The 25,139-nt window shown below is 30.7% G+C and overlaps 3 protein-coding genes across 5 annotated transcripts in view; 2 read left to right on the top strand and 1 right to left on the bottom strand.

Moving 5' to 3' along the window:
* The window catches only part of LOC145977500 (neurotrimin), a 61,866-nt gene extending 59,386 nt beyond the window's left edge, over positions 1 to 2,480 (top strand). The window contains exon 10 of the mRNA XM_083109579.1: positions 58 to 2,480. The gene's annotated coding sequence lies outside the window, so the exon portion shown is untranslated. The remainder of the gene's footprint in view (positions 1 to 57) is intronic.
* A 452-nt stretch (positions 2,481 to 2,932) lies between these two features.
* Edc3 (enhancer of mRNA-decapping protein 3) lies at positions 2,933 to 7,082 on the top strand. 2 transcript variants are annotated; one of them, XM_083109576.1, is made up of 6 exons: positions 2,933 to 3,226; positions 3,834 to 3,991; positions 4,192 to 4,436; positions 4,526 to 4,683; positions 4,792 to 5,052; positions 5,318 to 7,082. In XM_083109576.1, the coding sequence occupies exons 2-6, from the start codon at positions 3,840 to 3,842 to the stop codon at positions 5,909 to 5,911; spliced, it is 1,410 nt and encodes a 469-aa protein (XP_082965702.1). In that variant the 5' UTR covers positions 2,933 to 3,226; positions 3,834 to 3,839; the 3' UTR covers positions 5,912 to 7,082. The 2 variants fall into 2 exon arrangements, with proteins under 2 accessions (XP_082965702.1, XP_082965700.1); XM_083109574.1 differs by having other exon boundaries at positions 2,934 to 3,226; positions 4,192 to 4,448.
* Positions 7,083 to 7,693: 611 nt separating this feature from the next.
* LOC145977499 (MAP kinase-activated protein kinase 2-like) lies at positions 7,694 to 24,924 on the bottom strand. 2 transcript variants are annotated; one of them, XM_083109577.1, is made up of 10 exons: positions 24,383 to 24,924; positions 22,059 to 22,395; positions 19,677 to 19,977; positions 11,742 to 11,881; positions 11,593 to 11,657; positions 11,408 to 11,515; positions 11,051 to 11,149; positions 10,891 to 10,966; positions 10,499 to 10,709; positions 7,694 to 10,414 (listed from the first exon to the last, which is right to left on the bottom strand). In XM_083109577.1, the coding sequence occupies exons 2-10, from the start codon at positions 22,091 to 22,093 to the stop codon at positions 10,166 to 10,168; spliced, it is 1,284 nt and encodes a 427-aa protein (XP_082965703.1). In that variant the 5' UTR covers positions 22,094 to 22,395; positions 24,383 to 24,924; the 3' UTR covers positions 7,694 to 10,165. The 2 variants fall into 2 exon arrangements, with proteins under 2 accessions (XP_082965703.1, XP_082965704.1); XM_083109578.1 differs by lacking the exon at positions 22,059 to 22,395.
* Between the last annotated feature and the right edge of the window lie 215 nt (positions 24,925 to 25,139).

Here is a 25,139-nt window from a genome sequence, read left to right as displayed (position 1 = left end):
ACATTATTGAAATTAGAACAAATTTCTTTAAATAACTAATTTATGTTTATTTCATAGGTAATTTGCTACAGCCAAAGCAAACACCAGCAGACGCCATGGTGGATTTATTAGCGTAGGAACACTAAAGGGGGGGAAACTCGACGCACGTAGAAGTTTCATTGAAATCTTATTTAGTGCTTTTAACGTGCATCTTATTACACTATGCTATCATAAGTAAACATTTTTTTAATAGGCATTATCGCGATTCATTAATGTACATACAATTGTTATGTATGTAATTGAAATTTTTGCATATAACTCTCCAGGTGTTTTATTAAGATGCGTTGTAAAGAAAAAATAAGCATTTTAATTGTACTCCATAAAATTACGAATAATTATTAAGGAGGTATTATACTACAAAATTTTATATGTATGTATATGTATATATATGTGCGTGTGTGTATGTATATGTACATATGTATGTATGTATGTGTATATATATATATATATATATATATATATATATATATATATATATATATATATGTACATATTAATTATATAAATCAATATAACAACATATTAGAACTAAAAGCTAGCAAATTATAAAAAAACATTATAGAATGTCACTTTCTCTCTGTTTTTCTCTTTCTCATATTCGTTCCAATTACTCTTTATTCATACATGTATATCCAATGTATATGTGCATATATACACATATATGCACATATATATATAATTTTGAAGTACAATACCCTCTTAATAGGTATTCGTGATTTTATGGAGTATAATTAAAATGATCATTTTTCCCTTATAACGCATCTTAATGGAACACCTAGACGAGTTGTATGCAAAAATTTTAATTGCATAACAATTGTGATGGACAATTGAAGATGTGACGTCACAATATATACACACACACACACACACACACACAATATAGTATTCATTGTACATGCGTTAGCTCACAGAGAGACATGATCATATTATTATAATTTATTTTTGTATGCCTAAGATTATATTAGAGTCGTATTGAAAAATGTTGCTTGATGTCCATATGTGTACACTGATTACTTCTGAAAGAATCGTGTACAGAAATGGCATCTGGTCATTGTCCGCAATGCACGTGTGAAAAAAGCATGTACCTAAAATATGTAATAACAGTAAAGAAAAGTATAAGCGTTATAAAGAGTACTATTATTACGATACGATTACAGCGTGTATAAGTCAACAAGCAGAATATAGTTGGAAGCGATTATATTGCAATTATCGTATAAGAATTATAAATATTAATGCACACACGTTTGCGTATGTTTGCTCCCAACGAAAAAGCAAATTATTTTTTTTTATTTACATTTATATTTCGAATGTGTATAATGCAATGTATGGATAAAGAATGATTGAGGCAAATATGAGGAAGAGAGAAAGTGACATTCTATAGTGTTTTCTATAATAATTTGCTAGCTTTTAGTGCTAATATGTTGTTATACTGATTTATAATTGTTACATGCAGTACTTTTATAGATAAGCGTAATCCTATAAAAAACTGCCCACTATAGAAACAGTGTGCTCGTCATTAGATATGAATTATATACATATATCAAACAGCCATTTCTATTGTAAAGTATTCAGAATATTGTTTACATTACGTCTACATGTATAATTTTAATATTTGTTTTAAAAAGACGATGTATTTTATGTTTTAAATTATAATTGATTAATGATATAATTAATTATATTTACGTAATATTGTATGCTTATTATACCACACAATTGAATTACTGTCTAAAATAGTACTTTTCGATGCTAATAAAATTTTTCAATTACATTTATAAAAGTTATAAATGTTTATGAACAATATCACTAAGTATAATTTTATACTTATTATATCGAAAATATATTAATTTTACGCTCTATGTACAATTTTATCTACAAATTTTAATTTAAAATACAAAATTTATTTGCGAACAAAATTATTGTAGCTATGAAAAAGATACAACACAAAACAGTCAAATTTTTGTTACCATTATTATTAATTAATTAATCTAATAGTGATTAAAAATTTTCTAAATGTACATTTATAATAATGAAAAAATATATTTAATACAAATATATAATAAAAAAATTTATTTAATATAAATATATTAATTAGACTTGAAGTTATTTTATATGTAATACATATTTTTTACATTCTTATGTTTTTTCATATTAAAATTTTATATCGAACATCGTCTTTTTAAATTAGCTGCGCATATTTTTTATATATGTACATATTTATAAGTTTATTTTAAGTGTCAGTAATATATATACATAAGAACAGCTATTATTTAATCGAAACGCTTACAATACATTATATCGATATACACACCTGAGCATATAAATATAGCTTCTACTGTTGCCTTAATCAATGTAACATGTACAATCAGAAATAATGAAAGATACATATATATTAATTTATAAGATTATATTGACAAATGAGTAATAAACGCAGTACATCAATACGTTGCGCATTTTATTATAATAAATTATTAACATATATTGTCACACAAAGAAAATTTGTATATAATATAATTCAAATTCCAAATTTTATTACATATTATTGTATTAAATATAATGATATTTGCTTTTCAACTAACTGTACTTTTGTGATTCTAGAATAAATATATATATTTTGCAACTTACTTTTGGAAATAAAATAAGAATTATACTTTTCTGGAGTAGTTATTTTTTGAAATAAAACAGAAGAATGAGAAATATACGGCGCGCTTTTTTTTTTTTTTTTTTTATTGAGCAAAAAGCACGCTTTGGCTAGACGCCATACAACTTGATACATGGTGATTCCTGAGACCAATACGCCCTCTGTGGGCAAAAATGTGGACATAAATTACGAAGCCAGTGTTCACACGAATGTTTTCAAAGGGTAACATGCATAACTGCACAATTCCTGGTTCTGTTCCGCGCTACGTGTACGAAATTCCTCTCTAGAGCTCACATATCACATATGCGCGGTTTTCACTTGTGTTACGTTACCCCCATCATTACGGTACTTGCGCGTACTTGCGTCGTCTCGATTCTAGCATCACTGGCAACCTACACGCGCATTATATGTAGGATATACATCACATATGTAGTGACGATTCGTTGTACAAACCGACAGAAATTTGTATTCTATATTCAAATCGTTACCTAGTTGCTGCAATTTATTGTTTCGTCTAATCATCTTTACTTTCATCTTTTTTTCATTTGGGTATGTAAACATGCACTATAGTTTTTTTCAGCAGTTGTTAGACGGCTATAACCTGTGATACAAGTACTAGCTGAAATTGTTTTTCCTAATGATATTAGAGACTGGTAATTTTTGTGTTTGTATGTATATGTTTCTGTTTTTATATTTATTAATTTATTTACATTACATGTTGCATTTGTAACTCCTGTAAAAAGTTTGCAATTGAAGGAATTTATACTTCAAAATATATTCTTTAATATACATGTAAAAAGGATAGATTGCACATCTAGATATGTGTTAAATAATGTAAACAATAAATTTAAGAAATTTAACTCGTATAGAAGAAGAAAAAAGCATTATTGCCACAATAAACTTTCATTTTTGTTATTGTTACAGTATATTTGTATCAAATGTATTTAAAATCATCAAAAAATGAATTATTTTTCTAATTTAAATTGTATTTCTGTCTTATGCTATATATTTTAAACTTAAAATTCATATATATTATTAAGTTATTAAATTTTATTTGGCTAACAATATTATATTTAAAATATATAGTTGGTGTTAATTATATGACAAATATTAAAACTGTATAGATAACTTTCATATTTTTCATATGCAACTACAGATAAAAATGTCCGAACAATTCCTGGGTTGTACTGTTTCTGTAAAATGCATTGACGATCTTACTTATCAAGGCAAAATTGTTGATCTTAATAAGAATAGCCTGACACTGGCAAAAGCATTTTGCAATGGCATACCACATACTTCCATTGTTAACTTAAGGTAAGTTTGCACTGTATATTTATTTGATATATTATACAATAATGATAGAGAATAATAAATCTTATCTTGTATAGATATATATATATATATATATATATATATATATATATATATATATATATATAATTGATTTTGAATCTTTATAGATTGCAGTAATATATTAATACAAGCATATTTATTAAATATAATTATTCTTACAGTGTAAAGGATATACAAAAGCTTGAGATTATATCAACTGAAGAAGCAGGAACTAATGTGAATGATATACAACCACAGAGTAAAGTGATTGTAAAGAGGCCAATTGCAAAAAGGGCTGGACGATCGATTTCAGAATGTGTTCCTATACTACAAGGGCCAAGTTGTCCACCACAAATGAATTTAAAGAAACCTGTCGAGTCTAATCAGCAGCAAGTGGAACAAACTCCAAATGGAAAGATTGCTCCAGGTTTACATTGCTGTATATATAATTTATATACTTATGTCTGCACATATGTATGTACATAATTATATTATGACATTTTTTAAATGTTGCAGTTGAAAATAATATTTCTAACAATAAATCTATTTCCAAAAGACTAACTCACAAGCAAAGAGCATTGGAAAGAGATGAGCATACTTTTGGTACTCCAATTGATCAGTCTCTACAACAAGACTTTGATTTTGAAAAAAATCTAGCATTATTCAATAAAGAGGTTTGATTTTATTTTACTATTTAAAAATTTACATTATATATCAAAGAGAAAATATGAAGTATGTAATATTGTTCTTTTATCTTACTGTAATTATAATTTATCATACAGGCTGTATGGCAAGAAATAAACTCGTTGAAACCGGATATCGTTAGGCAGTCAGAAAGCAATCGGGGTATTACAGCTATCTATCGACCTGATGAAAACATTCTCGTATCTGAACCTACAGTGCTCAGACAGATTGTGGTGCCTTGTCCTAGTGAAAAGGAATATGTGACAGATAATGGTTTAGTAATTCCTAGCATCACTCTTAATCTCCACCGGCAATTAATAGGTGCAGCAGATAGATTGGGAATAAGTTGGGAACGTAGGGTTCGTATTGATATTTTTAATTATTTATTTTCATATAATGGAGAAATTGTAAATAATAATTAGAAAAATTATGTAAAAGAAATGTGTAGATTTACTTTTACCATATATCTAAATAAATATAGATTGACGAAACGATTTACTTTGATAAGAAAGTTATTACAATTTAAAATGATTTTCAAAGACTGATATATTCGCCTAATTATTCACAGATATATCAAGCTTTATTATCTTTATTAAATATTTCAATCGATGTTTTCTTTTAAAGGTGGAACTTCTCGGTCGTGCCGGTTCTGAACTCATCCTCCAATTATTGGGCGGAAGTCATCGCCTAAATCCGAACAACGCGCATCAATGGCCAACTGTAGTCGCGTTATGCGGACCGCATCGTTCTGGTGCCGCGGGTATTAACTGCGCCCGACAATTGTCTAGTCACGGTGTCAAAACGATCGTATTCGTAGAAAACGCGGAGGACGTGTTCCTTTTGCAGGAATTGTCACTGTACAAGCTAACAGAGAACAAAGTAGAGACTAAAGTCAAGAATCTGCCATCGCTGGTAGATCTCATACTCGTGGCACTCTGCGATGAGGATTCGCCAAGGATAATCACGCCGATAGCCAGGTGGGCGAACAGTAACCGAGCGCCCGTACTCGCTATTGAACCACCAGCGACAGGTACACCTGGTATTCTTAGTAAATTCAGTCTATTAGGTGCACTACCACTGTCGCACAGTGTTGACAACGGTAGATTGTACCTGTGCAATCTCGCATTACCAAACAAGGTATATTCGGATGTCGGCATCACGTATAAATCACCGTTTGGACCTAAGTTCGTAATCCCTTTACATTCCAATAACTCTTAGCAAATTCTTAGAGATCACATTGTGTCTTCTTGAATAGACGTCTCATTTTATCATTTATGCGATTTGTAAACAGAGAAATATTTTACTTCCGGGGCCCAGTGAGTTGTAATTAAAGAATATATATACATATATATAGTTTGACGTTTGATATAAACTTTTAGATAAACTTTTAGAGCATGGTGGATTATAATACTTTTTGCATTAATTGTACAATATCCGCGAATTGGCTGCAGCAAATATATATGCATACACTATTTCCAATATTATATAACCAAAAAGTTGTATTTTAAAGTATCTTTACATAGAATACATATAACAGATAAAATAGAATAGATATTTTATCTGTGAAGTTATGAAAGACAATTTGTTTTATTAGTACCACAAGCATCTATGATAGAATTACTATCACTTCAAATATGTAACATCAAATAAAGAATTCCTTACCAATATAATTCTATGTACCAGAGTATAGTTTCGCTTTGATATACAATTTGATACAATTGAATGAAAAATACACTACTTTTTGCATACTGTATCTATAGTTTATATTAATAGAGCAAAATGAAATAAAGAAAAAAAGAGGGTATGTAGGGAATTAAATTCGAATAAGTTCTTATGATAATGAAATTTATCTTCATTTCCTCAATTGATAAATATAATTAATAAGAATCCTGTAAACATAATGAGAGTTATTTAAAGTATCTTTTTGTATTAATAAGAAAAAGAAAAAAATAAATGATGATAACTTGTATGTACATGCAAAAGAACAAATTATATATTTTTAATAATTTATAACGTATTATTTATGTAATTGTTAAAAATATGTGATGCTTGATTAGCGCGTCTATTCTGCATGCGATCTGATTAATTGACAAATGTTTTATATTTGCGCATCTACTCTTTATTGTTGTTCGATAAGCTCTTGTTGTTCACATACATACATATTGAATATGACTTCAACTCTCATTATTTGTATTTCGATTATAATAGCAATATAGATATTGAAATTATTGTAACACACGCGAAAAGTATCTCGAATGTTATATAAAGTATCTATATATATATATTTATATAGATATATATGTATGCTAAACACTTGATTGTGTTCCTTTTTGTACTGATTTTTTTAAACAATTTATAATAAAGTATAAGATATGTGCTTTTTCTCATATTTATGTAGCCACATATTTATGTAATACATAATTGTAACTCTAGAAATCTGCACAATACAACACAACAGTTTCTTGAAATCTTAAATAAAATCTGTAGTAAATAATTCCGCACAGTTTGTGTTCATCTCTCTACAAATGACTAAATATTACAGGATATACATTAGAGCATTTTTTAAAATTTATTTGGATGATATATTTGAAATTATATATATGTTATATAAGACATTTAATATAATATTAAAAATAATTAACATTGCATTTGATAATTTGAGCACTTAAAATTGTATGTTTACGAAATAAACATCTAATTCAGCAATTCGTAAATCGTTACATTTTATGATCTGTATTTGAGATATAATCAAAACAAATATAATACGTAAGTAATTCTCATGAAATGTTTTTGTTTTCTTTAGTAATTCAGAAATAAGTATTAATATAATTATAAGAGTAATTATATATACAATAAAATTTTATAAACAATATGATGGACTTCAACATTAGATTTCTGTCGATCATTAACTTAATTATATCTGATAACAATTGCATAATAAGAATCGTGTTGAACAAATAGATTTTGAGAAGAGGATAAATAATAAAAAAAATATTAAAATATAGATATAAAATATTTTCTATAATTTTAATTATAATATTATTTGATTATAAATATATTTCTATAAACGTTACAGCCTATGGAAATTTGCAGCGTTGTTACATGTTAAAAATACATGATTTTATAATACAGAGAATTGGATAAGTAATTAAGTTACGATATTATGAAAGAATTTATTCAATTATTGTCCATTTTTTGTGTAAATGCAGATCTACTCGAATCTGACTTATTATAAAAATATCTTGCTATTGAACTCGCTCTATAACTGTCTTCAAATTGAAGTAATCTTTATGGATTAGCGCAATTATATTATTACGAATATAATTGATTTAATCAATATAGAACACGAGGAACTGTGTAGATACTCTATACAATTAAAAACTTGTATTATCTATATATTTTAATTTGGAATTTTTGAATAACTCTTGCTATAAGTTTTCTATACATATATCTCTCACATATACATACACATCTATATCTCTCATATTAGATATATACCCAGAAAATGACTCCCTTTAAAAATAAGTTACTATTCTTTTTGCATAATATATATTTTATTGATATTATCGCGTGCGCAAATATTCTAATATGTATCTATAACAATATGACAATTTGATTTTGATTAAAATTATAGGCACATGAAATTCTTCCATTTTCTAGTTTAATTTACTAGTCATTAATTATATTATAATTGATAGAATATCACGCTGTATGTTTAAGATATTGAAAATTCGTTGATTAAATTTATAAACTTCATTTTTTAAATCTTTTGAATCTCTAACGATTCTTCTACATAATCGTAAACACAATAGCTTTGAATAATATTAAGTAAAAATATATACAATTTGCATGTTTACTATTTTTAATAACATAATACTAAATGCTATATCTATTTTGTTTTGTAGCACTCGATCGTTTTGGACTAAAATATGATGTTCATGATTTAAATGAGAAGAGTAGATTTAAATATATTCAGCCTTAAGCATAATTATTGTGATTAAAATTCTACACATAGTGTAGAGTTCGAATATATACTTACATAATAAAACATGTATATCATATATATTAAAAATATGATAAAAATTGGAATACAAATAATTAAATTTCTTTAATGTCTAAATTAATTGTACTAACATAAAAAAAGATCAAATGAAAAATTTTGATGAATCATTATGTGTATGAATAATTATGAAAATTTATACATATATTTATAAAATAAGCTGTGAAGAAGATAGTACGACATTATGTAAAAAATATCCTGTTTTAAAAATGTGATGAAAAATATAGACATTGCGCATTTTTGATTATATATTAGCAGCAAGTAAATTTTTTAGAATGATCGATAAGTATATGAGTACAATTATCTCTATAGCTCTTTTTAATCTTAATAATATATAAATAAAATAACTTTTATATTATTATCATATTTATATTTTTGCATAGAACTTTTATATAATTCTAATTAAAACAAATTTTTTTTTAAATAATCGATACCTATTTTAGAATACGTTTAAAGAATATAAAATAAAAGTGATTCGACTCAATGATGTCATAATTTAATTTTCTTTTACATATTGAGAATGAACCGGATGTAAAGGTTCTATTACTATTTATTGACTTTTTAATAGTTTAGTTATTGAATGTACATATAACAAACTTTTGGAAAAATATATTTCTTAATTCTTTCCAAGTAACAAGCTATGATTTTTTATTTCTTTTTTTAATGTAATGAAGGAATGAAATAGGTTTCACTGAAACCTGTTTCATTCCTTCATTACATTAAAAAAAGAAAATATTAGGAAAAGAAAATATTTTTTAAATTTCATTATTAAATATTTTCTTGGCTATGATTGATCAAATTTAGAATTTGAATGAGAAGATATATTCAGCAATACTATTCAATGATTTAGCCAAGCTTTTTTTTAATGCTTCTAAAGATATTCAAATAAAGATAATTATTTTCTGTCGAAAATTGAACTAATGACAAGCATTATGACATTAATACTCCATAACATAATTTACCTTTTGCCGACATATATATGTATATAGTCATTCAATTCTATATATATGATGATAATATAGCATATTTTTCTCACGAAACAGTACGTATTTTTAAATGGATCTTTTCCAGTCAAAAATGACTGTGATATCGTCGCTCGATAATTAAAAAGGCATTGTATTTACTTATATTCGTTGGGGCAATATTGTCCTTGTGTGTCTTATTGTTTTTAGTTTAATAAAATTCTGTTTCCCGCTCTTAATAAATCAAACGCTAATAAGCGTAATGGAGTGCATGCGTGCAATACAATGTAATTTATAAGTGCCTTTCAATACTACTATCCTACTCCGGAATTATTTTCGCTTCGTGAAATGCAACAGTCAGAGAATGATCCTCGTTATGATCATACTGTATCTGACGCATCTTCGTAGAAAAAAAGTCCAGTTCCGTCTAGTTCTGACACTGTCCTCTTCCTAGGAGGCGGGCGTAGGACTAGTAGTTGGCGGGATCGTCGCATTGTTCCCGGACTGTTTCGCACGTCGACGTTTATTCAGCAGAGGATTATTCGTATGATCAAGCTGCTTCAGGCATGCCGTATCATAATCGACTCGCATCGTTGCCAACGATCGTGTCATCTCCTCCTGTACCTCGGGCCACATTTCCTCCCCTTCGCGTAAAACGCGTCCAGTGTGTAAAGGAGTAGCGGGCACTTCCGTGTATTTCTAAACAGAGAAAGAATCTCTTAAAAAAATATAAAAAAACCTATATGTGTAAATTTATATATGTATTGTGGAATATATTCTTACAGCGATCCAATTGTTACGCATCACATCGTCGATCTGCAATCTTTCCGCTGGGTTAATACATAGCATGCCTTTGATAAGGTTCTTCGCTTCCTGGCTTACGTTCACCCATTCTGGATAGGGAAAATCGTATTGTCCTAATCGGATCCTTTTTTTCATCCCGGGAGAAATCGCTAATCCATGATTGCTGTAAAATGGTGGGAAGCCGCACAATCTAAAAATAGTGATAAAGTTACAAATGCATCATCGTATCATAATGTATATTTTTAAGTAATACATGAATGTGAAGCAATAATAATCTTTAAATACTGAAAATTCTGTATAATTGAAAAAGTAATAAAATGTATAATTAGATGTATATACGTATAAACGTATATTTAAATGTATATACTTACAATATGTACATAATTACTCCCAGTGACCAAATATCACAGCTCTTGTCATATTTTTCTGGTCCTAAGACTTCTGGAGCTAAAAATAAAATAATAAAAAACAAATTATCATTTTAATTTTAAACACATGAATGTATTCGCACAATGAAACATATAAACTTACCAACATAGTAAGGTGTATAACATGGCGTTTGTAACGTGTCCTTTAAATGTGTTTCTTTGGCAAATCCAAAGTCGGTGAGTTTTAAAATTCCTGTGCTATCTGCAAATTAATACATAATAACAATAACAATAATTCACTTATGTACGACAATATTTGTCTATTAGTCTTTTGGAGTGTGTATTTAAATAAAATTATCGTAAAAGCAATCTTTGTATTCATAACTTCAAGGCCTACAAGTAATATATGGTTAAGTCTCTTAAGCTTATAAAATATTGTGAGCTAATAATGTCTTCAAGTTGTTATATTTTGGAAAAATAAATAACGTAAATCATATTTTAAAATATGTATAAAATTTACCTGGTTTAGAATATAAAAGATTCTCAGGTTTTAGATCCCTATGAGTGATGTTCATGTCGTGTAAATGTTTTACCGCGACACAAATCTCGTACATTACTTGCGCAGCTTCTGCAAAAACATACGATTTATATAGTTCTTAACAATAGCAAGTTTGATAAAAAAATTTGGAACACCAAGCTATATACCTCTTTCAGTAAAGGCACCGTCTTGTCTATCTTGTATCCTTTGGAATAGCTCTCCGCCTTCCATACTAAAAAAAGAACATAAATTTGAAAACTTACACTAGTACATAATCGCAATCGTATTAAAAGGAATATGTATTATTTTTACGTACCATTCCATAATTACTAGTAGACATTTATTTCCACTGTAGGAATTTTCATATACATCTTTTACTTGAACTATGTGCCTACAGTTAGATGCCCTCCAGTGAAGCTCGACTTCTCTCCGTGCCTTTGCGCAGTCATGCAAGACCTGAAAATAATGCAAATAATGTATAATTTAGCATGACATGCTTACTTTAACGGAAATCTAGTATTAAACTGCAAAAATAAAGAGCAAATTAAAAAAAAAATTATTTAGTAATTAAAGACAACATAGACATTTTTGGAAAAGATATTTGTTATAAATTTTTATTATATCGTTATAATTTTATATTAAAAAACGATTAATTTTAATATATATTTAAAATTAGTCGTTATTGTAGATACATATAATAATAATGTTCTTCTGAATACTCAGTAAGAGAATTTATTAAAGATCTCGATAAATGACTTGCTAAATTTGAAATCATAACTCAGCTACTCGTATCAGTATCATCGCGTATTTCACATTGCGTTTCAGTTTCGTGCATATCATCGTAGCTTTAGCAGGTAACAATTTGACTCATAGCTCGTGACTATGTTTACGACGCGAAACCGATGTCATTGTAGGGATTTCTTAAATAAAATCTTTTCTCAGCCGTTCTCCTAATAAATCGTAATAATAGAATGTAATTTACGTAACTAATATGATGATTAATAAATATTCAATCGTCGCACATTTCCGATAAACGTATGATTAATGATATCAAAAAATAAATTGAAAATGAAGATATATATATGCATGCAGCGATAAAAACAAATTGCACACAGATGGCGATGATGACAAATTTATTGCCTTTAAAAAAGCAGGACTTCCCGATACTCGACATTAAATATCTCTTTCTACTAAATTTTTATAATTAAAATTCTGGAATATAATAATCGATGTAAATTTAAATTGATAAAATCTACTTTGCTATTTAGTCATCATGTTTGTTTTATAAATTTTTTTTTAGATCAAAATGAAATTTAATAATACACTTGTCAAAAAGTTTGTAAAAAAAATCCTCTTTTTGATTGCTTGTAATTTTTTTTATAATATCTCAATATTTTAATTAAGAAAAAATAATTTCTTTAAATTTGTCAAATCATTAAAATTGAAAATAATTGTCAAGTAAGATTTTCCGATCGGATAAAGAGAGTTTTACATTTAAATGTACATTATATATAGAACAAGAAACATTGTGTATGTGTGTGTGAATTTTCTGCGATATAAAAAGGTGAATGACACGTAAGTTATTGATGGTACAATACTGATTGGTCAATTAAACGGAATAGCTTGCCATTCAAAATTTATCAGCGATCGAGCACGTAATTACACTCGCATGCATGGCATACACACTTGCCTCTAAACGGGCATTTAATTGTGTGCCCTTTTGAGGAGTGTACGATCTTTCCGACAATTATATGAATTATCGCAGACATCCATTGTGACGCGGTGGGAACCTAAAATAGCCGTGTCGCTTATATTATTTATACCGGAGATGAACGGTACATATGTCATTTTTGAATGATAGAAGCAATTCATTGAAGTCTCATCGCGATTTCATAAATCGCATGCTTAATATACCGTTTAATTTATGCGACATTATGGAAATGCACGATGAACAACACTTTTATACAAACGCGTTGTATTATCATATGAAAAATACACGCGATGCTCTCACAAGAGCAGAGAGAGAATATAGAATTTTCTATTTAAAGGTGAGATATTCATTGCGATGCGAACGCTAAAAGCAGATAATGCCATATTATCATATGTAAACTCAATTCTAAAACAAATACGACGCTTTTTATATTCCTCTTTGGAATTGATTGATGAAATCAAAATGAAATTAAGCTATCAACGTTTAATTTTTATACAAAAGTTTGATAATATTTCTTATTTTAAATTGTAATATTTTTATTGCAATGCAAGAGAAAGACATTAAAATGAAATTGGGAATAAAACGGAAGAGGATGGACACACTCTTACACGCTTTTATAAATTACGTTGAATGATTTAAAAGTATATACGAAGAGGAGAGCCGAACATGAAATAGTAAAAAGACAGTCAGAGAACCGGTTCTAAAGATTTGTACCTGATCCGGATTAGAGATTGTCAACACCGGATAATAGGAGCTCTTACGAGAGGAAAAATTTTGTTTACGTCAAAAGAAAAAAATCTGCATACGCAACGTCATGAAGTTTATATGCAACATAAAAATAATTTAAGCGTAAAAATGTTAAGATACAAATTAAAATCGATCAGATTTAATATTGCTGTCAGAACTGAATATAAAATTAATTTAAGAAATAGAAAATTATAATTAGTTTATTATTAGTATAAAAGTAAATCTATATATATATATATTGATATTGAATATCTATATATCTCTTATAATGTGTACAGAGAGAATCCCTAGTATATTTTATAATTAGAATATTTATAATTAGAGATAGAGACTGGTAATACATATTTCTAGAACATCGTATATTCCCACTTTGTGTTGGCGTCACTCATTCGTATAACTAAACAATATATAAGCACTTGCGCTATAAATATAACGTAAAATGGATTGAGATTAAAATCATGAAAAAGAGAAAAACTACGGAAATAGAAACAAACAGATATAAATTTTAATGAGACTCACTAAATGAAATATTTTACTATTCCTGTTAATAACCGTTACTTTGATTAAGCAGATTTTAAACAGAAAATATTTCCTGCGACTCAATGAACTGCAATGGGCTGGCAATGAGCTTTTCTGTCATAATATCATCTGACATAGGCGTGTCAGTAAAAATACCAAAGCGATCACGCGTCAAAGATGTAATGTATACCGGACTTTGTGCAAAGAGCTATGCTAATGAGATTAGCACCTCTCGACTCGTATAAATCACTTTGCCGCAAGTAGACAGATGGACGCGTGGAATTGTCACTCCTAATAGTTTTTCTGGCGACAGATCAGATTATTATGCTTGTCGACACCGACGCGCGCGTAAAATCCTGGGGATTTTACACGCTTGGCTATAAAAGCCAACAACGTAATCCGATGCAGCGCAATCACGTCACGCTCGTGGAAACGATCGATCGTTCATTCCTTATGTTCTGTTCAACTATTACGTCTACGCAGGGTCATACGCGTCAGTCAAGCGGAATTGACCATGAAAAATTCAATCGTTCGCGATTTCGTCATCGTCTACACTTCCTTATTATCGTACATACAATATTAAGTTCAACGCACATGAAGTAATATTAATAAAATAATTTTATATGTATGTTGGTAAGATGTAAATGTTTTTCTAGAACTGAGGATTCCTGTTATATATACAGAAGGATAGCGTGTCTAACAAGACGTAAGTAGCCAATTATAAAACGGCATATTGACAAGCGGAAAATGTTGATCAGCTGACAGCCAGTAATCAATCAACGAGAGCGAATTCGCGGTGACGAGAAATTGGCTTGCAACACGACACGATGCGATATAACATCGACAAATATATTGAATTTTTAATGGTTGAGCGTTAAAACCACGGAAACCATCGATGCTCGCATGTGACATTGTGTCGAACGATCTATGTCACCGCGACGTGTTAAAACGTAATTCTGCCGCCTGAATTGTTTTAAGAGCCGTTCCCAGAATGTTTTAAGTGACGTTTAAATAATATATTCTGTCTGTGTGTGCTTTTTTTCCTAAAAAATGAAAGTAGAATAATAGTTAAAGTATTATTAACGATAAATATTTGAAAGAGAGAGAAAAAAGAAAGAGATATTTTTCGCAAAATATTGAGAATCTAAATTAGATTTAGATTTTATGATCTCTTGGAAATATTTTAATTAAGATCATAATGGAATTTGAAAAAACCTATAGGAGAAACCGTTATTCTTTACAAAGTTAAACAGTGATATAACATATTATATATTATGCAATCGCGCACTGATCGTTGCAATAACTGGAATAGTGTGGATATCACTGATAAGATTAATTTCAATCAGAACCTTTCGAGATATTTTAACGCGAATTCTTTAAATAAAGAAACAGTATATTGGTGCTGGTTGTGTGTGTCAGATAATTTAATAATTAATCAATATATATGTATAATACTGATGATGTAATGGCACCTTAAGATTTCGATCCGTCTGGGTTTCTCCAAACCTACATCCAAATCAATCTATTATCTATCTCTCCTTCACATAAAATTGATACGAACAAAGAACGACGAATCTAAATATATCTTTAAATAATAAAATGAAATAATTCGAAAATTAACGTTTGTTCCTTAAATTAAATTTTAGATTTTTTCTTACTATTTATATATATTCTATGAAAGAAGGGAATCATATATATGTGTGTATGTGTGTGTACCCTTAAGTTGTGCGTAAGGTAGAAACATTTTCGTGGTTAATAATTGATAATTTTTTTATATTTACTTACACACACATCTCTCTCTTTTTCTATCTCTCTATCTCTCTCTCATTCTATCGCAATTCCTGTTAATATATACGAATCCATTATTCGATATTATTACTCAGCTGCAACGGTATATTGCAAATTCCTCAGCGTTTGTTATCGCATGGATTAAAAATAAAGAAAAACGTAATGCAAACCGTGATACTCGTATCTCACGACTTGTCAATATTCATTACGTTGACAAACACGGCGGTTAATACGACGAATATGACTCTTGCGCCAGTTTTAACGATCGCGCCACTTTGACCCCCAACGATGGACGAACGTCTCTCGGGATCCCCGATACTTCTTCGAAGTCATTGACTATATTTTCGTACCGGAAAAGATGAGATCATCGCGAATATATAAGACGCGAAGAACAAACTTGCGGTGCATTTTTTCGGCGCAATTTGTCACGCAATCGCTTCGCTATTCGTACGTGTTGCATTCTGCGTCTCCTCGAGAGAATTACGTCTGATTTACAACTGACGTTGTTAAAAAAACGCGACACGAAAAGTCAATAATCGCGAGCCTAAGCGCTGACGACATACGCAACAGCAGAAGAAAAAATAATGATTGATGCCGCGAAAATTCCGCATTAAAGAGAGCGCACGTGACTTTATCCGGGCATTTCGCATCACACGCGTTATACGATGAGAAATAGCACTCTGCTGAGACAAGTGAAAAAAAAAAAAATATTTTTAGTAAATACGTAAGAGTTTAAATACTTCGATAAAGAAAATATCGCCGGTAAGAAATTTCTGCGTTTTTCGTGAAAAAAAGAAAAAATGTTTTCCACGAACGCCAAGAGAAATGTATACATTTGACGTTCGCTCTTATCCAAACTGCGTCATATGTGCTGCTGTGAAAAATCATATAACGACACGATTCCCGCAATATGTAATGCTCCGATACCGGACGCCTTTTCGAAACTTCGTGCGGAACATTCTGATTATTTTTGTAGCGACTTCGAGAAACTTCGTGGTGAGATATCTTTTCACGAACGACGCAAGAACGACGTGTGGGATTAAATGCCGAAGTATGTGTGTTTTATATTAACGATCTTTAGACTCTCTAAGAGAGAGAAAGAAATAGTTTTCGAAAGTTTCGCATAAAAGAAATCATAAGCGCCTCTCGCAAAATTAAAAAAAAATTTGTAAATTATTTCTCGAAGAAAAAATATATCGTCAAGCGTTATATAAAAATAATCTCCAGCGAGTTTTTTAATATTGTAAAATTAATATTGTAAAATTGCAAATTAAGCTTTTGCTTTAAGATTTAATTATTGGCCATTAATATTGGAAATATCAATACATAACGGAAAGATATCGTGTATCATGGCAGTCATGTCTCATAATCAGTACATGTAAGCGTCACGTGATGCTCATATAATCGGTCATCGGCATTCTACGTATCTACAACTGATCAATTCTCGAAAATTATTCCTCGCCAAATTGCAAATCGAATTATTTTTACAATTGATCTCATAAACTGCGGGATCTTTACAAGAAGATGCAACTTTTACGAATCGCTCCTTATTGATTTAAACTATGTAATCGATCATTGGCGTTCTATGTATCTACAACTATGATCAATTCTCGAAAATCATTCCTCGTCAAATTGCAAATCAAATTATTTTACAATTGACCTCATAAACTGCGGGATCTTTACAAGAAGATGCAGCTTTTATGAATCGCTCCTTATTGATTTAAACTATGTAAAATTTGTTGAAACACTCATAATAAATTAAGACAGTGATTTAAAAAATTATACAAGATAAATGCAATTTTTAAATTAATTTTCGTCAAGAGGAAAAAACTCGAGAGCAAAAATATTTTAAAGAATGTAATCCTGAGTCTTATATTTCGACAAGATATTGCACTCTATTCTAGTATATATATGTTGTTGCAAAACACGCAATCCCGAAACATAATACATGTATTTTATGATATCAATTATATCATATGGAGTATTATCAGAAAATAGGTAAAAGAAAAAAATAGATCACTTATGTAATAATGACATAACGCAATATCGACTAACGGCACTATGAATATTACGCAATCAAACGTCAATTTCATCAGATAATTGCAGTTATTTATGCGTCCAGCAAATTTTTTCCTCTATCGTCCTGCATTTGTATGTTAACCGTGTGTATTAACTGAAATAATTTCTATCGCGTAAAACCGACGAGGGATCATAAGCAATTTTATCCACATCGCATATAACTTCCAAATGAAACATATCACGGGATACAATAAAGTCTTTTACGATACAATTCGCGCAAGATATATAGTCCAGCAATAATGAATAATTTTATTATGAATCGCGATAGCCTTCAGCCTCTCTTTCTTTACATCTCGCCTCGTGACGAGAGTCAAAGACCGGGAACGCGTCGACGGGCGACGTCAACTTTCTCGTAGAAACTGCTCTCACGATGCGATTAAATTTTTTTGAGACTCGACCGTCGTAAAATAAGAGCCAGGCTACCTTCGGGGGGAGAGATATGTTGGAGGTCTGACATCGTCGAACGGGAAAATCACCAGGATATAAATAGAGGATGACTCGCGGTCTGAACACGCTTGGACATCGTTTAGCCAATGATCGCACTTTCACGTGGCCAAGTGAGTATCGATACAACGAAGACGGGCGATCAATGCTCCTTCAAAGAGATGTTAACGAAATGAATTAACACCTTCGGATGTGCGAACCAAGTCGCTTTCAAGTCTTAAAAATAAACGAGGATGTGCGCACAAGGCGCATTGCGGATGAAAAAAGCCGAAACGAGTTGCTCTTCGCCTTCCAATAAGAACTTTGATCTCTGTATGTTTTATTTGAGCAGTTATCTTTGTGTCGAGCAGCTTGTGTTCTTACACATGAGTATGATTTTCAATAAAAAAATGTTCTTAAACGGAAAATTTAAACAGAATTATTTTTAAAAATCTTATTTAAATCTTATTTAATAGAGACTTTGAACCGGTAACTTTCTCTGATTATGCACTAAAGAATTTGCTATTCAAAGTGAAATTTTTAAATATGACACTAATAATACAATAATGTATGTAATTTATATTTACTGAGAAATGTTTTGTGATTTTAGAAAACGAATTCTCTTTTGCTGTACAGTCTTAAATTTTTCTTATTCGTAAAATACTAAATGTGGCAAATTCTCTTTAAGAGAAAAACATTTTATATTTATAAAAAGATGTAATAATTATGACATTTATGCATATCTGTTATTAAAAAAAGGAAATAGTTTATTCTATTGGTAGTAATATTTTTCTATTGGTTTCTTTCGAACGAAGTAAATAATGAAATTGAACTAAGAACCTAAGATAATTGAACTAAGAACGTAAGACCCTAATCAAATAAAAGCTCTTAATAAAAATCTTAAATCTTTTACTTGTGTGCAACACTACCTCAAAGTATTCGAAACGAGACAATTGCTTAGGATTTACATAGACAAGTACTTACCTTGAGGGCATACTTCTGCCTCGTGTTTCTGTCATAACATTGGACGACTTTCCCATTGATGCCAAGACCCAACACGTGATTGCTGATCTCATAATCGTCCGTGATCGGCGTAACTTTTGGCGATAGGCGACTGTTCAACGGATGCTCCATCGTCTTTCTCGTCTTGGTTTCCTCGGTCTTCTGTTCCAGTATTTGATCGTAGTCCTGCCTGATCACCTGCGTCACTACCACAGGCTGTGCCGAGCGTTTGCGCTTGCACTCCTTCTGGTCGTTCTCCTCGAGAACGGCCCTCTTGGACTTCCTGCAAAACAATATTCTCACGTCATTCTACATGTGCAAGAAGCACACGAGCGTGAAGGTCGCGCGCGTAAAATACTTTTGCACGGAAAAAATATGATGTTCCAGATTACGCGACCGATAACGCAAATCTTAGGCACGATAACGTGTATCGAATATGTATGAGATACAAGAAAACGAGTTCTGTACATTCTCTGCGATTGTCGAAATACGCGCGTATATTGACGGCAGAATTACGTTACTCGATCCTTACTTGAAAACAAACTAGAGGCATGTCATAGTGTTAAAAATAACTAAACTTATAGATAATATAATTTAGATAAGGAGACGATATTTGCGACCGAAATATTCGATTCCAGAGGATTGTAGAGTTACATATTTGCGCGAGATTTGTATAGTTGGTTGTTAACTTTAAATATCCGTTTCGTTTACTATGCCAGTCAGTCGTCGTTTCAATGAAATCGTTTGCATAACCTTCCTCGAAGAATGTGCAAGATTCATGTTATTTCGCGCGCATACACACACAGCTCTACCCACACACAACTTTACTTATACGGTGTGTGGTTGCCTCGTTTGCAGTGTAACTCGTACACTGCAATGCAGTACACGCGAATTTTCCCATTGCGATAAAAAATATTGTAAACACGTATTCATAATAACATATAAGATTTGATAGTATCATAAAGATATAGATAGATAGATAATATCGCAATACTGTATATATTATATTATTTTTACCTGTATCTCTTATATCAAATTATTTCCATTTTATTTCATCTCTTATTTTATTTATATAAAAGATAATATATTGGCTCAACACATATACTATATTTATATCATCTTATACTATATTTTTGATATATTATATATATGATATGTACTACTAGATATAATTAATTATAATATACGATGGAAATAATTAGATAAAAGTTAAAAATAAAAGAATTATTAGTATAATTATATCTAAACAACGCATCAAGATAAACACTGTAAGCAACTGGCTCACATAAAAATAATTATTTAACAGGAAAAAGATTATCAAGTCCAAGAAATTATGCTAAAGAAGTTACTCGATAGTTACTGCAAATCCAAATTATTAATCTGATATATGTTTATCATGCTTATTGTTAATATATGTTAACATGTATCACACCTATGTATCGTTTATGCTCAAGAAGAATATATAATGTAAGAATTAAATAAAAAATATAAAACGTTAAGAAATATGAAACACAGAATTAGTCTTGGGGCTTAAGTTTGGCATTTCAAAAATTTAGACCTTCTCAACACGTGTAACATTTAAAAATATTTATCGAAGACATAAGAAAATAAATTAGAGTAATTCTTAAAATAGAATTAGTAAAATCAAACATACAAACAAATTACAATTTATATAGATCATGTCAAATATTGTATATCAACGCATCGATAGAAAATTTAAATTCTGATTATCCTTTGTGAGAAGTTAGTAGAGCAATAGTAGATTTCAATCATCACAATGTTAAATCAGAGTGAGTTCTCTTATTGTTTGCATCCGAAAAGAATGGCACGGTTTTCGCGAAATGTAACAGCACAATCGATGTATCGATGATACATCCATAAACTGTTGAGTTGCACCAACAACTTGATCAATTAAATACTGATTCGACTGGTTTTATACACATATATCGATTTTCTAAATATAAAATGTAACAATAAAATTATAAAATTACGATCGTCTTTAAATATAATATTCAAAAAGAATATTTAAAATCAAACGACTTTAAATATTCGTTTAAAAAGTGTGTATTGATATTTTTTATACAATTATATAATTTGATATTGAAAAAATCATACTCTAATTTTCTCTATTTTATGCAATTTTAATTCAAAATTTGTTTATGTAAAAAGATGTATAAGATATGAAAAAATAGGATCTAAAAAAGAAAATACACTTTTTTAAATGGCATATATAGATAACGAAGAAAAATCTAATCAAATCGCACTTAGCGATGCTGGTGCAACCGACACTCGCTCCAAGAAAGAGGACTTTCATATATTTGGGGGAGCTTTATTTTCGCATATAAAAATAAAGATAAAAGAGACCTCCAGAATTTCCACTTAGTTGCCGACTTCGGCATCGATGTGGCCTCTCGATTTTCGCACAGTTAAATCCCGAATCGTCGGGGGAGACAAAGCATCACCCCCGCCCCGTGCCGTAAAAGCAGAAGAGGAGCCTCCCAGATGTAACGACGACGTGGAAGTGACACGCGGGGTGCGGTTCTTACGAAAGGAATCTGCCCAGCGAGATTTTTCCGCACAGAGCGTGTAGAGAAAAGCGATAGGTTTTAAGTCCACCCACGATTCTGTCTTTTGCCTTTGCGGTTTTTATTTGCTTTTTAATCAGAAGTCAAGCCAAAGGATAATCAGGCCGAGCTGAAAACTGAAGATAAGAGACCAATGATAATTAGATAGCACCGATAGCGCGAGCGTGTCGAGTACAAAAGCGTCTCGTGGATCGAGCTTAACGAAGCGAGCATTTCCCGGAAGCTAACGAATATTCTGTACCAATGATCGGATATACTGTAGGACTTCCAGTGTTTCACTGCGTCTTCGGACACGCACGCACACACACGTCTGAATTTATCTTGGTTCTAAATCGAGTTAACATCTTTCGAGATTCAGCAAACTTTAATCACTTCCAATCATTTGAAAAAGATTTTCAAGTAACATTTTATGTATTTCACACTTTAGCCGAATAATTATAGAGTTTAGGCTTCCAAAATGAAATTTAGAAAATAGATGCACAGAGGGCAAAGTATCCTCTTGCTTAAAATAATTATTTTATAAAATAATAATTAATTATTAATAATTAATTAATTAATGATAATTAATTTATAAAAATTAAATCAAAATTGGCATAAGAGCCAATAATTAATTTAATAAAATAATTATTCTACTTCATTAAAAAATATTTTTAAGAAATATATTTTTACATATATTCCCAAATCTAGTGCCAAAAGTAATAACTTTATCGCTCACATTTTTTATTCATATATTTTTCATAGTGAATTTACACTTTATCACGTTATGCGAATCGTATAATGAAGAAATGAAATTCGTAAGCAATTAAAAACAGAGCGAAGCAAGAGAGTCAAACGGCAGCGAGATATATATTTGCACATAATCACATACATCACGACCACTTAATTAGCAAGAATTATGGACGTCGTAGACAATCCCGACAGGGAAGGGGAGAGAGGAAAGGCATATGCGGTTAACTCTTGAACCGATAAATTAAATTTCAATCTTCTATACCGCGGCAACATTCTTTTCTCATTTTTCTCAGAGAAAGATTAAATGAAAACAAAACACATTGTAATACATTCTGCATATTAATAGCAACGATGAGGTCAGCCCTTGGCGAAAAACAAAGAGCGAGACGAAACCGAAGTTATCGATTAAAGAGTTCAAACTAGCAAACACATATAAGGAAGTCCAAGTATCATACATTCACGATTGCCTTGGAATTTCACTTGTTCAATTCTAAAATCATGTCATGTATGTCATGTAACAATATCATATATATAATTTACAAAGTGACAATGACAACGTGTTTAACGTTAAATGTAAGGTAAGAAGAAACAAAGTCGAGAGTGCATGTTTTGTTATAGTATTGCTACATAATACTCAATGCAAAAACAATGCAAAAGCTTGTTAAAAAGTAAACGTGACGTAACATTAAAGTCTGAGCGTATAAAGCGTAGAAATAATATTAAAATATTCGAATTTAAAATCTTTACTCCAATATTTCAATTTAAACAGACGTATTAAAAAATACACACATGTACACACATGTTTATTTTATTTTATTAACTGAAATTATCATTCTAGAGAAAACATATTTCTCTATTGCAAAGATTAAAAATTTGAACAATTATTTGTAGAAAAACGTGTAATATTTTCAAAATCCACACACTCTCAGTAAGAACTGCGAGGAGTATATTTTCTTATCTTTTTCCGTAGATAAAACACATATAATAAAATTACAATTTATATACATAAAAAATAAGCGATAAAGTAAGTGAAAAATAAGGAATATCAATAAGAAAAAAAAATTTGGAAAATTTTATTTCGTGAATTATTTGAAATAATAGATTTTGAAAATAAATATATAAACACTATGATTTTAAATCATATGCTTGAAATTATCTTTCCATTTAAACGCGCGAAAAAAATAAGCGAGCGAAAAAATAAAAATAAATGACAAATCACATAATCTAACGTCTCTGAATTATAAATGCATAATTATGCGATATGTCATCGATTGCGGGAAATAAAATCAAGCGTAAAAATTTAAGTTGATAAAGACAGCATTAACAATGAATAAAATATCGATAACATGGAGTCAATGAACGAATATTACGTACCCGTCGAGACTGCACTTCCTCTGGACTCGGAGCTTATCCTGTCACAGGATCATGATTCTCATAAATCGTAGCCGTGCGACTCTCGCCGGCATTATTTACACGCGTAGCATCGAATCGAACGTGCGTTTCGATCACGCGTTTTCGGAAAATTCGCGATAGCGTTCCATAAATCGACGCTTACCCTCGACAATGCGAAACGAAGGAGGGAAACGCGTTCTTTTAGGGAAGAAGGGAGTCGTCCGGAAGGCGCGCCGAGCCTGAACCTTTCCTGTATGCTTGCCGCGGATACTTTTCGCGAGCCCTCGTTTCAGCTCGTCGTTCGAGATCGTTGCGCGATGTTGAGTAACCCGATATATTAGCACAGGCCGTGCGAAACGAGATAGGCCGCCACTCTCTCGCCAATCATCCCGCCGTGTTAGGCCGAAGTCGAACGATCGGACGATACACCGCGACTCGACACTCGACGGACAGACAGACTTGTGCGTGACGCGACGCAACGCACGGACAACCGCGTCGAAAAAACGCCTCGCGAACACTGGCGCGGTGATGGCGGTCTCTTGGTATCGTGACTCATTGCGCAGGGCTGATCTCAGGGACGAATTAACGCATGGCGCATCATAATCATTCAGAGCCTCTTACTCGACAAGTTCTAAATTTTTCGATCGAAGAGATTTCATTCTTTGCGGTTTTAATTATTTCGATCAGTTTCTTAAGTAAAATTCTGATGTGTCATTCTTCATGACACTTGTTGATCTTT

Source organism: Camponotus vicinus, unplaced genomic scaffold (assembly GCF_025532165.1).
Source record: "Camponotus vicinus isolate PSW18456_S1 unplaced genomic scaffold, iyCamVici1.0 SCAF_9, whole genome shotgun sequence".
Classification (NCBI taxonomy): domain Eukaryota; kingdom Metazoa; phylum Arthropoda; class Insecta; order Hymenoptera; family Formicidae; genus Camponotus; species Camponotus vicinus.
The sequence above is the reverse complement of the archived record's forward strand: the minus strand, read 5'-3'. Positions and strand labels throughout refer to the sequence as shown.